At 41.1% G+C, this 13586-nt stretch overlaps 2 protein-coding genes and 1 long non-coding RNA gene across 15 annotated transcripts in view; 2 read left to right on the top strand and 1 right to left on the bottom strand.

Annotated features, from left to right (window-relative positions):
* Positions 1–1806, top strand: part of FAM135A (family with sequence similarity 135 member A) — a 157879-nt gene extending 156073 nt beyond the window's left edge. For all 12 annotated transcript variants that reach the window (XM_081529381.1, XM_081529374.1, XM_081529383.1 and 9 more), the window contains one exon: positions 1503–1806. In XM_081529381.1, coding sequence (XP_081385507.1) covers positions 1503–1708 — 206 coding nt within the window. In that variant the 3' untranslated portion in view covers positions 1709–1806. The remainder of the gene's footprint in view (positions 1–1502) is intronic.
* A 2417-nt stretch (positions 1807–4223) lies between these two features.
* On the bottom strand, positions 4224–11949 carry LOC145521178 (uncharacterized). The gene is made up of 2 exons (XR_014065203.1): positions 11566–11949; positions 4224–6212 (listed from the first exon to the last, which is right to left on the bottom strand). It is a non-coding gene; the product is annotated as an uncharacterized LOC145521178 (long non-coding RNA).
* The window catches only part of SDHAF4 (succinate dehydrogenase complex assembly factor 4), a 38956-nt gene continuing 36936 nt past the window's right edge, over positions 11567–13586 (top strand). For both annotated transcript variants that reach the window (XR_014065199.1, XM_081529386.1), the window contains exon 1: positions 11567–11693. Coding sequence is in view for 1 of the 2 variants with exons in the window: in XM_081529386.1 (XP_081385512.1) it covers positions 11630–11693 (64 nt within the window). In the remaining variant the exon portion in view is untranslated. The remainder of the gene's footprint in view (positions 11694–13586) is intronic.

Raw genomic sequence — 13586 nt, 5'->3', positions numbered from 1 at the left:
CTAGAGGTATTATGCTTAGTGAAATAAGTCAGAGAAAGATAAATATACAACATGTTATCACTTACATGTGGAATCTAAAAAATAAAGCAAATGATTAAATATAACAAAGAAGAAACAAATTCACAGCTACAAAGAACAAACTAGTGATTACCACTGTGGAGAGGGATGGGGGAGGGGCAAGATATGGGTAGATACAAACTACTATGTGTAAAACAAACTATAAGAATATACGTGCATGCTAAGTCGCTTCAGTTGTATCCGACTCTTTGCGACCCTATGGACTGTAGCCCACCAGGCTCCTCTGTCCATGGGATTCTCCAGGCAAGAATGCTGGAGTGGGTTGCTATGCCCTCCTCCAGGGGATCTTCCCGACCCAGGGATGGAACCCATGTATCTTAAGTCTCCGGCATGGGCAGGGAGCTTCTTGACCTCTAACACTACCTGAGAAGACACAAGAATATATAGTACAGAGAATGTAGCCAGTATTTTATAGTAACTTTAAATGGAGTATGATCTATGAAAATAGAGAATGAATGTATACCTGAAACTAATATAATACTGTAAATCAACTATACTTCAATTTAAAAAAGAAATTTTTAAAACCTTTTTTGTAAATCTGTATGATGTTAATCCCTCTTTTAAATACTTCTCTCTCTTCTTTCTCTAATTATACTTCTGTATACTATTCCCTTCTCATCATTCCTCCAGACTACATCCTCCTCTTCTCTGAAATCTAATACCTTCATCCCTAAAATTCATGTTTGATGGATATATGTTAGCACTCATCTGTTAACAATGAAGTAATGTATGAGCATTAAAAACTGTCTTGCCCCTTTTAAGGCAGTTTGTGCTTTTATGTGTATAAGTATGTAAACTTTATCATTTATGCTTTGCATGCTCTCAATAAATCCATTGTAAGAATTAACCAGAAAGAGAGAAAGGAGCACAACTTTGGAATTTAAAGCAAAACCAAGCATTAAATAAACCTGCAGGCCAAAAAATAAAAAGAATTCTGTTTGATCTTTGAGCCAACTCACATTGTTCTTCTGATTATGGAAAGTTACTATTCTTTCTCAAAATAATTTAGAAATATGTGGAATAATGTTAACTGCCGTGGAAACTTTTTTAAAGTGTTTGCTCTAGACTCAGGTTTAAATTTAGCCTTGTCAGAATGTCTCATCATGGCTCCTCTACAGTCGTAAGAGACTTCATGTTGAAGAAACTATTTGCTCTATTATATTCATTATTTTTAATTAATACCAAGTTTGCAAAAACAATGTATAATAAATAAGTTATTTTACTTGGCTAGATAATGTGATCATTTATATTTTCTCTACAGTAGTCTCAAAAACTATATTCAAGCAAAAAGCCTTTTAAAAGACATTTTTCTGCTTTAAATGGAAATAATGTAACTAAATTTTTTAAATTGTATAAAAGTTGGAGAAGAATTTTTTTCAGTTCTTTTTGTGAACTGATTTTCCTTTTTTATATTTGTCCCATAGGACAGATCTATTCAGAAATGATCCACAACTTACTTCGCCCGGTTCTGCAAAGCAAGGACTGTAACTTGGTTCGATATAATGTCATCAATGCATTGCCGAATACAGCTGATTCACTCATTGGCAGAGCTGCACATATAGCTGTTTTGGATTCCGAAATATTTTTAGAGAAATTCTTTCTGGTTGCTGCCCTCAAATATTTCCAATAGAATTAAAAACATTGGTAGAGACTTGGCAATTACCTCATTCAATAATGATTTAGATAATCTATTATAATAAACTATAGATGCTGATAAGTTCTAAGAAATATTTATACCTTTTTATATGCAAGATAATTTATATCATCCATGTTTAGAGCTTTTTAAACATCAACTTTACTTTCTAGGTAATGTGCCTGTGCAATATTTTTTAATTTCATCTTTTTACTTTTCTATTACTTTTTCATATATTTTGCTACATAAGTATTTCAGTGAAACTTTAAGCCCATATGTATGTATGATTGTTTTATTATTGGCTTTCCACAATCCTTACATCAGACACGTCATATTAAAAGGCCATTATTGCTAGAATCACTCCAAAATCACTGCAGATGGTGACTGCAGCCATGAAATTAAAAGCCACTTGCTCCTTGGAAGAAAAGCTGTGACCAAGCTAGACAACATATTAAAAAGCAGAGACATTACTTTGCCAACAAAAGTCCGTCTAGTCAAGGCTATTTCCAGTAGTCATGTATGGATGTAAGAGTTGGACTATAAAGAAAGCTTGAGCACCAAAGACTTGATGCTTTTGAACTGTGGTGTTGGAGAAGACTCTTTAGAGTCCCTTGGACTACAAGGAGATCCAACCAGTCAATCCTAAAGGAGATCAGTTCATTGGAAGGACTGATGTTGAAGCTGAAACTCCAATATTTTGGCCACCTGATGCGAAGAGCTGACTCCTTGGAAAAGACCCTGATGTTGGGAAAAATTGAAGGGAGGAGGAGAAGGGGACGACAGAGGATGAGATGGTTGGATGGCATCACTGACTGGACGTGCTAGACAGGGAAGCTCCGGGAGTTGGTGATAGACAGGGAAGACTGGTGTGCCGCAGTGCATTGAGTCACAAAGAGACACAACTGAGTGACTGAACTGAACTGAATTGCTAGAATAGCATGGGATTTTAAATTTTCTAGTATGGGGGTATTATTTAGTTAGTCATAAATTTTACTTTTAACATTTTACTATGTTTAACTGGAAATAAAATTATGGCTGCTAAAATATATTTTTTGAAATCAACTATTTTGCCCTCTCAAACTGGGTAGTTCATATATGACAATGTTATAAAAGTTTTCTATAAAAAGTTATTATTACTGTTGCTAGTAAACATCTGTCATGCCTATTAAAATATATTTTCTACTGGTGATTTCAACATTATTTCTCATATTGACTTTTATTACTGGAACTTTTCATGTTCATGTTAGCAGCATCTAGAGATTTTTTGAATGTTTGAATGCCCTCTGCCTTGATTTGGTTGGAATTTTGCTAAATTTGGTAATGTTGCTTGAACTTTCTGACTACATTTCTTTAACTTTTTCATGGACTTCCTTGTATGTACATAATAATTAATGTTGAAATTTATGAAATACTTTTATGAATTTAGATAATTTTTAAATATTGCTAAAATTCGTTGAACTAAAGAGTAATGTAAATAAAATAATTCATGGAACAAAATAATTAACTTTACATGTTTGGTGAGACAGATGCAAAGGTTTTGATATATGGAGATGTTAAGTCTCTTGACTTGACTCACGGTGCTGAATAGCATTAAATTCACTATTTTCCTTTCCTGTTTTACTTGTGAAAATAATAATGCACTAAGGATAGATGGATGGTCTATTTGCATTTACCAGTTGTGATAGAAGGCTTTTGTAAATATTAATATTGTAAAATTGATGCATGTTTATTTTTAGCATTGTGTTATTGCCTCTGCTGCTAATAAAGGAACAAATGACTATCTGGAGGAACAGCTAAAACACTTGCATATTTTCAGAATACTATAGGTATATTTTTATTTATAATTGGATAGACTATATTAACTTTATAGGACAGTGTAATTGTGTAACTTATACCTTTGTAAACTATTTCTATAATTTATATCATTTGCATATGTTAAAACATATTTCATTATGCTCCATAATTATTTAATTTTTAAAAAACATGAAAATTTTTGAATTGAGTAAGCAATAATATACCAAGTGCATTATAACTGGAAAATGTAAATGCATTATTCACCCTGTATTTTTGCTACACACAGTTTTTTCATCTTCACATTCCTTGGTCCTGAGTTTAAAGTACCATACTTTTTTCTTGTATTTCTTTTCATTTCTTATTTTTAACTAAAAGAAGTTTCACTTATGAGTTTGAATAATCTTCTGGGTTTATCAAAGTATTCATTCTTATTCATAATCATACTATTGTTTTTAAGGGAAAATTGCTCTTATGATCATGGTTGATTGGATGTTTGTTGTTTTAATACAGTTTTAAAAACATATCAGTGATCATGGTTTCCAGTCCAATAGATTTAACTTCTGATTTACCAGAGAAACTGTTATACACTATTCACCTTCAAATTCAGAGTGCAGGGGTGGGGCAATGATCATCTGAAACAGTGTAGTTGACTCTTAGAGAATGAATCTCATTAAAGTGTACACCAGTTAGGGGTTGTAAACAACAAAAACCATTGTGATTAACTTCAGCAGAAAAAGAATTTATTGAAAAATATAGGTAGTTCACAAAATTAACAGAAAGACTGGAAAACCACTCTTAGAAAACAGATAGAAACCAAGGAAGCTAGGTGACCAAAATCATAGCCAAGTTCCCACTCCAGAAGAGCTAGAGGTTTGTGTATGTTTCTGCTGGTAGCAATTCCTCTGAAAACTGGATTACATCTGCTTCTTTGCAGCACTCATTCCAGATTCAAAGTCTCATGAACGTGTGATTGACAGGCTGTCCTGTGCCAGCACTCAAGCTGCCAGGCACCCACCCAGGTGAGTATATTGGGCTTTCTCAGCTTCCTCAGCAGAAGATGGGACCATTTCTTCTGCCAGAATTCAGGAATGGGTGTGATGACTGAGAACCAAATAGAAAAACACACCAAGTCCACTATAGTCCACCTCTTTGCCTTTCCAGCATCACAAATATTGTACTCACACATTTTTACAAATGCTTCCTCCTAACCTAATACTGTTAAGTTCAGGTCCAGGATCTTGGTGTTCTGTCCATTTCTCCGCTGGTTCTGTAATGATCTTGCCTCAGTAATGTACAGCCACAGAGAAAACTATGACTTCATCACCACCACCACCCCCAATGTACAATGAGAGAAAAGAAATTATTAACAGTATAAGCACATGCATGAGGCAGTGAAGAAAAAAATACTAGAGCAGTGCTTTGCAAGTTTCCTTGGTGAATTCCGTGGGGCCTCCACAACAGACCAGCTGAAGCATAATCTCCAGGGCAGGATTTGAGGAGCAGCATATTTTATGTCCCAAAGCTCTCCAATTTCAAAGCAAAACCATGGTAAATACAGCCCTCGGTTCTGCCATTGGTCACGAGGCTAGACGGTTATGAGCTGTCACCACTGCCTCTTATTCCCTGTTTGCTTTCTGTTCAGCCAGCACCTCAGCTGATAAGGTTTCTTTACCCAAAGATCTGAGGCTTGGGTGATCTTGCCACTACGTGCTTGCAATAGTCTACTTAATGTTTACAGTTCAACATGATTTTGTGGACAGGTACTCCAGGAGACGAGGTCCTCCAAGTTCCAGACAGTCCCTACTCCCTTTTCTCCTGTGGTCACAGGGCCCATCACTACTGCTAGCACCTTAACCACTTCTAACCCCTTACACAGTTGTTCGGTCACTAAGTCATGTCAGACTTTGTGTCCCCATGGACTGCAGCATGCCAGGCTTCCCTGTCCACTATCTCCCAGGAGTTTGCTCAAACTCATTTCCATTGAGTCAGTGATGCCATCCAACCATCTCATCCTCTGTGGTCCCCTTCTCTTCCTGCCCTCAATCTTCCCCCCAACATCAGGGTCTTTTCCAGTGAGTCAGCTCTTTGCATCAGATGGCCGAAATACTGGAGCTTCAGCATCAGTCCTTCCAATGAATATTCAGGGTTGATTTCCTTTAGGATTGACTGGTTGGATCTCCTTGCAGTCCAAGGGACTCTCAAGAGTCTTCTCCAGCATCATAGTTTGAAAGCATCAATGTTTCAGCACTCAGCCTTCTTTATGGTCCAGTTCTAACATCCATACATGACCACTGGAAAACCATAGCTTTGACTAGATGGACCTTTGTTGACAAAGTAATGTCTCTGCTTTTTAATATGCTGTCTAGGTTGGTCATAGCTTTCCTTCCAAGGAGCAAGCGTCTTTTAATTTCATGGCTGCAGTCACCATCTGCAGTGATTTTGGAGCCAAGAAGATAAAATCTACCACTGTTTCCATTTTTTCCCCATCTATTTGCCATGATGAGCTAAGAATGACCAGTTGGCAATCCCAACTTCCAACTCAGAGAAAACACTGTATTCCCTTATACTCCAAACTGGGCACAAAAATTGGCATACCAGCAGAACCTGGAATCATGAAGATGGATGGTGAGCAGTGAGGGTCTGAGACTGTGCTTGTCTTGCCATCTTGCTTGCTGCAGTTCCATGGATGCTTGAAGGCAGGAGACTCCTGGGTCAGAGATAAGAAACTTGATTACAGCAACGTCATGGCCAAAATGTCAGCACATTCACAGCTGTTCCTAGCACCTCAGTTCCCACAGTGATGTGGAGGGCCAGGTGGCACATGTACCCCAGTGCAGGTCCAGGACCAAGCATTTTGGGTTGCATTAAGGGAGAAGAATCCAGGGCTGAGACCCAAGCCATTTAAAAAAACAAAAAAAGCTTTTTATTGGAGTTGATACACAATGTGTACAGCAAAGTGAATCAGTTATATACTTGTTTTTATTTTTTTTTAGATTCTATTCCTATGTAGGCCATTAAAGAGTATTGAGTAGACTTCCCTGTGCATTATATTGCTCTTTTCATCTGAGCAATATTCCATTGTATACACACCATTTCTTCTTTATCCATTCTTCTGTTGATGGACATTTAGGTTGCTTCCACATCCTGTCTATTGTAAACAGTGCTGCAGTGAACATTGGGGGTGCACCTATCATTTCCAATTATGATTTTCTCTGGATATATGTCCATGAGTAGGATTGCTGGGTCATATGGTAATTCTATTTTTTGTTTTTTAAGGAACCTCCATACTGTTCTTCATAGTGGATGTACAAATTTATATTCTCACTATCAGGGTAGGGTTGTTACCTTTTCTCCACATCCTCTCCAGTATTTATTGTCTGTCAATTTTTTGATGATGGCCATTCTGACCAGTGTGAGGTGATACCTCATTGTAGTTTTGATTTTCACTTACAATTTTTCTGGAAACACAGAAGACCTCGAATAGCCAAACCAATTTTGAAAAAGAAAAATGGAGCTGGAGGAATCAGACTACCTGACTTCAGACTATACTACAAAGCTACAGTAATAACACAGTATGGTACTGGCACAAAAACAAACACATAGATCAATGAAATAGATTTGAAAGTCCAAAGATAAACCCATGCACCTATGGTACCTTATCTATTACAAAGGAGGCAAGAATATGCAATGAAGAAAAGGCAGTCTCTTCAATTAGTGGTGCTAGGAAAACTGGACAGTTACATATAAAATAATGAAATTAGAACACTTCCACACCATACACAAAAACAAATTTAAATGGATTAAAGACCTGAATGTAAGGCCAGACAATACAAAACTCTTAGAAAAAAACACAGGCAGGACACTGACATAAATCACAGGAGGATCTTTTTTGACCCACCTCCTTGAGTAATGAAAATAAAAACAACAACAACAAAAAAAGGGATCTAATTAAACAAAAACTTTTGCACAGCAGAGGAAACCATAAAACAAAAATACAACCTTCAGAATTGAAGAAAATATTTGCAAATCAAGCAACTGACAGAAGAGATTAATATCCAAAATATACAAACACCTCCCTCATGTAGCTCAATATCAAAAAACCAAACCAAAAAACCCCACAAATAGCCCAACCAAAACACAGGCACAAAATCTAAATAGACGCTTCTCCAAAGAAGACACAGATGGACCAAAACAGCACATGAAAAGATGTTCAACATCACTAATTATTAGAGAAAAGCAACCCAGGGCTATTTTTTAACTAGCAGCACACAATCCAGTTCTTTGCCCCAGGAGAGCAGCAGTTAAATGGTAGTAATGCTGTGGTTGCCTTGACCTACTTAAATGCCCATGTGACCATCTACAGAAACTGCCCTGCCAGGCATGAAGCTGCAGTTGGCATGCTCAGCAATAATACACAGGAATGCTTGACCCATAGAAGTCTGTGTCTTCCCACAATTGTCAGATGTCACCGCAAGGTATCAATCCCTCTGCTATTCCTTGGACACTGTTACTCTGTCAACATGAGAGCTATCACTGCACATTGTTAATTCACTTGAAGCATATGCCAAATCCTTTAGGACAGGATCCCGAAGTGTATTTTTCTCACATGGGGCTGTCCTACAAGACGAGTTGCTTCTGGGCTGATGGGATATGTGATGAAGCTGGTTTATCCCACAGGCATCTGTACCCACAGTCATCAGTGAGTTCTTTGGTAAGAAACAAAGTTGTAAGGGAGGCTACATAAAGTGTATGGAATGTAAGGTATTCAGTAAGTCCACAGGTGAAGTGCATAAAAGAAGCACAAGTCAGGCATAACAATCCAAACCCAGAATAATTGTTTATTCCTATACAGCACATTGCTGCCTCCTCCATTATAGATGTAGGAGACCTGGGTTTGATCCCTGGGTTGGGAAGATCCCCTGGAGAAGGGAAAGGCTACCCACTCCAGTATTCTGACCTGGAGAATTCCATGGACTATATAGTCCATGGGGTTGCAAAGAGTCGGACACGACTGAGCAACTTTCACTTCACTCATTATAGTAGAGTCACTTGTAATCAGAGCTGCCACTCAGGCTGTTCCATACTAGATCAGGATTGGGTTGGTCACTGCAAGTAGTGGTGCTAGCCCATCAGACTTGGCCAGGGTGAAACCATGTTAACAATACAGGCATGTCTCCATGCCACTGTGGCTCCCTGGTAAGGGACGCACTAAACAAGCACAGCTGTGGTGAGGGGCAGAGACTGACAGGTGCCTACAGAGTTGTCATAGTGGTAACCAGCCTCTAAAAAGCCCTTCAGTGATCCCCCACCTGCTGGCACTCTCCCCTGGTGTAATCCCCTCTCTCTGACATGGGCTGGGTCTGCTGGTTCACTGCTAATAAAGAATTCAGCAAAAGTGATAGGTTGTCACTTCTGAGGTTAGATTACAAAGGGACTGTGCCTTCCATCTCCAGCAGTCTCCATTGTTCTGCTTGTTCATGGACACTCGGCTGCCATGTTGTAAGATGACTTCTGGAGAAGCCCATATAGCGCAGAACTGAGGAAGGTCTTCAGTCCAAAAGCCACAAAGAACTAATACCTGCCAATAATCAGGTGGGTGAGCTCGGGAGCTGATCCTCCCCTAGTCAAGCCTCCGTGTGAGATACGAACCCAGCTCACAGCTTGACTGCAATCTCATTTAACACCTAGAGTCAGAGGCACCCTGGATCCTGGATTTAGGAGGCACAAAAGCAGTGAGAGAATAGATGTTTATTGTTTTAAACCACAAAATGTTGGTATGTTAGGCAGCAATTGGTAACCTACAGTAATCTTGTTCTGTAGTAAAAGCTTTGGTTTTTCCAGTAGTCATGTATGGATGTGAGAGTTGGACCATAAAGCTCAGCGCCGAAGAATTGATGCTTTTGAACTGTGGTGTTGGAGAAAACTCTTGAGGGTCCCTTGGACTGCAAGATCAAACCAGTCAACCCTAAAGGAAATCAGTCCTGAATATTCATTGGAAGGACTGATGCTGAAGCTCCAATACTTTGACTCCCTGATGTGAAGAACCGACTCCTTGGAAAAGACCCTGATGCTAGGAAAGATTGAAGGGGGGAAGAGAAGGGGACAGAGGATGACATGGTGGGATGGCATCACAGACTGTATGGACCTGAGTTTGAGCAAGCTCCAGGGTTGGTGATGGACACGGAAGCCTGGCAAAGAATTGGACATGACTGAGCAACTGAACTGAATCTTGTTCTGATTAAAAGCTCTTTTGCAACAGGACCCTTCTTTTGAGCATTCAGTGGGACCCAAATGTTAGGCTTTGACATCATTTGGAGATGTCCTAATTCCAAGGAAGAATCACAAAACCTTTACATTTTCCCAGTCCCTCACCACTTGATTTCTGTGCCCATGAAATTATGTATATCTTTATCTCAAGTTCTATCTCCTTCCAGGCAGAGTATAAGATAAAGTCCTTCCCTCTGGGAGGACTTATTTTTATTTTTTTGTCTCTGCTGTTCCTCAAGGCACGTGTAAAATGAGGCTCAAAATACCAAAGCAATCATTTGCCCAGCTGGTCAGTATATTGAGCAAAGCCCTCTGTAATTTAGCTTTGAGTTTTTTTCCTCGATCAAGTGGTCACACGGAACTCATCATCAAGCTGTAAATATGAACTAAGGGTGAAAAGGTGTGTGTGCAACCTACCGAGCTACTTGTTAATGAAAACTGCTGGGGTTTTGGCTTTGGGCCTTTCTGAAAATACCACTTCCTCCTGGTGAAAGGAGTCCTTATCTAGGAGAAACAGATATCTCCTGTTCAGAGAACTCAGATTCTGCAGCCACGTGATGTTACTTGGTCAGACATTACCAGGGCCCAGTTCAGTTCAGTTCAGTCACTCAGTCATGTCCTACTCTGCAACCCCATGGACTACAGCATGTCAGACCTCCCTATCCATCACCACCTCCCAGAGCTTACTCAAACTCATGTCCGTTGAGTCCGTGATGCCATCCAACCAGCTCATCCTCTGTCGTCCCCTTCTCTGCCTGCCTTCAATGTTTCCCAGCATTGGGGGCTTTTCAAATGAGTCAGTTCTTTGCACCAGGTGGCCAAAGTATTGGAGTTTCAGCTCCAGCATCAGTCCTTCCAATGAATATTCAGGGTTGATTTGCTTTAGGATGGACTGGTTGGATCTTCTTGCAGTCCAAAGGACTCTCAAGAGTCTCCTCCAACACCACAGTTCAAAAGCATAAATTCTTTGGCGCTCAGCTTTGTTTATAGTCCAACTCTCACATCCATACATGACTACTGGAAAAAAACCATAGCTTTGATTAGATGGACCTTTGTTGGCAAAGCAATGGGCCCAAGAGCAAGACAAAAACTTTGCTAAAATAAAATATATATCTCAAAGGGACTCCACTGTGATTCTGTGTAGACTATCACGGGTCCCATGAAGCCTCCTGCCCTGCCATAGGTTCTCCAAATGTCACTGGAGCCGCTGGACCAGGAACGCAGATGCACAGTGCTACCTCCCTGCAGCTGGATCTGATGAGAGCCCTCTGCTCGGAGCTGCACTCAAACTGCATCTTTCAGTCCACTCAGTAAGTGGGTGCGAGTTCACTGAACAAGCAGACATGTAAAAAATTAAAGAGAGAGAGCTGAGGGGAAAGAAACCTATTGCACGAGCAAAAGAGTAGCAGGTGCTTAATCTTTGTGGCCTGGAACAGCGAGCTCCCAAGAGACCTTGACCTTCAAGTTGAAGCGAAGCAAACGGATTAAGACAAACAAACGAAGGCATTCCCTCCGTTTGGGGGATCCACCTTCAGCCACGGTTTGAGGTTTTCATCAATATGGGGTTCAGGGTAGTTTGGGTTGTTCTTAAGAGAAGGCTGAGCTGTTCCCCTTTTTCTTGCAGACCGCCCAGGGCCTGAGCGCGGATTTGCAGGGCCGCACCGGACCACAGAGGGGCCGGCTCCGCGCCAGAGAGAGCCCCGCCCCCGCAGGCCCCGCCCCCGCAGGCCCCGCCCCTGGCCCGGAGGCCCCGCCCCGGCCGCACGCAGCCCCGCCCCAGTCGCGGGGCGTACCGGGACGACGCGACCCGCTAACACCCCAGGGTAGGCCGTTGCGGACGCCGCGGGAGCGGACGCCATGCCTGCGTTAGGCCTCGCTTCGTTGCTGGGCCGCGTCCCGGCTACAGCGTGGAGAGCGGCAAGTAAGGCGCCTGGGCCCGGGACCGAGGTCGCGGGCAGGGTCACGAAGGCCCAAGCGCTGAGAGAAACGCGTCCGGCGGGGCGGCGGTGTGCTGCCGTCTCGGGGGCTCCCGGGTCTGCGGAGCCTCCCTGTCCATCGCACTCGTGCGCGGGCAGGTCCCTCCCGCCTGGGCTCAGGTGGAACCCCAGCGGCACGGTCACAGGGCCCGCCCGGCCGCACGCCTGCTTTCCGCCCGCCGCACCGAGGGGGGCGGAAGTTCCGGGTCCTGGAGGGCGCGCCGCGCGGTAGCGCGCGTGCACAGTGCGGAAAAGCAGGTTCTGCGGCAGTGCACCCTCGTTTACTTAGGGTATTTACATCGGAAAGGATTTATGGCAGCTTGCAGTACAAAATATGGAAAAGCACTGAATTTTGGAAAAGTAGGCCAAGGCAAATAAGTATAATAAAAATTAGATGAAGCCAGGAGACTATTAAAGTATGCATGCCTTCAGTAAAAAACACATTTTGTTTAAAGCCCTTTTTGTTGACAATTTTTCTCGATATATGTTACAGCCTTAACCCACAGAATATTCTAAGCACAGTTTTAATTTAGGACATCCTGGAGAAATTGAAAGTTGAAAACAGTTCCAGCCGGCATCCTAATGGGCCCAAGATGTTTGTTTTCATCCGTATATAGTTTGTTTTCATTTATATATAGCTTGTTTTCATTTCTATCATCATTTCTCCCCAGACATACTGCTTTTTGTTTTTGTATTTTTTTTCAGACTTTAAACTTTTTATTTTGTATTGGTGTATAGTGGATTAACAATGTTGTGGTAGTATCAGGTGAGCAGGAAAGGGACCCAGCCATACATAAACATGTATCCATTCTCAAACCACCCTCTCCTGCCCCATCCAGGCTAGCACATAACATTAAGTCCAGTTCGATGGGCTATACAATGGGTCTTTGGTTATCCATTTTGAATATAGCAATGTGTACGTGACCCAGACATACCATTTATTGATTGTAAAAATTGTAAATGGTCCGGAAATGAATAATATGGAAAGTAAAAGCCCCCTTGCTATCCAAACCTCAAAGTAATAACTGTATAAAATTTTGCTGTGTGTTTATTCAACATCCCTTTTTCACCAAGGTTAAAAGCTTATCAATGACGTGTTTCATACCAAAAACTTATACAACATATATGAGTTAAGAAGCAAAGCCAACATTTATGAACCCATTCTCCAGTTTAAGAAATAGAATGTTAACATTGCCAAGCTGTGTGCTGCTTCCTGATGCAGTTGTGTAACTTTATAGAAATGACTTCATGCCTTTTGTATTTGTTTTACTTGATTTTTTCAACCAACGTTGTTTTGAAATCCATCCATATTGTTATGTGGTGTTGTAATTAGTAAACGGTGAGAGTGTATCATACCTTTAGGGGGTTTCCCAGGTGGCTCAGTGGTAAAGAATCCACCTGCCAAGCAGGAGATGTGGGTTCCATCCTTGGGTGGGGGAAATCCCCAGGAGAAGGAAACAGCAACCCACTCTAGTGTTCTTGCCTGGGAGATGCCATGGACAGAGGAGCCTGGCAGTCCCTGGGGTCACAAGAGAGTCAGACATAACTTAGCAATTAAACACACACACATCATACTTTTTTCCTTTCCCCCTCTCAGTGGACATTGTGTAATTCGGGAAGTACCAGATTTGGCTGCTACACATCTGGTGTATATGTGGGTACATTTGCACAAGACGTTGAATTCCTGGAATATATGGTAAAGACCTGTTCAATTTTACAATGTGATGCCAAATCGTAAAGGCATTTTTCATTCCTGCTGGCAATTTATACTTCTGCCAGCAGTATGTCAGAGTTCCTATTGCTCCAAATACTTGCCAACATCTGATAGCATCAGAAAA

This window comes from Giraffa tippelskirchi, chromosome 9 (assembly GCF_054371585.1).
Source record: "Giraffa tippelskirchi isolate mGirTip1 chromosome 9, T2T-mGirTip1v1.2.pri, whole genome shotgun sequence".
NCBI classification, from domain to species: domain Eukaryota; kingdom Metazoa; phylum Chordata; class Mammalia; order Artiodactyla; family Giraffidae; genus Giraffa; species Giraffa tippelskirchi.
This window is presented reverse-complemented; position numbering and strand designations above follow the sequence as displayed.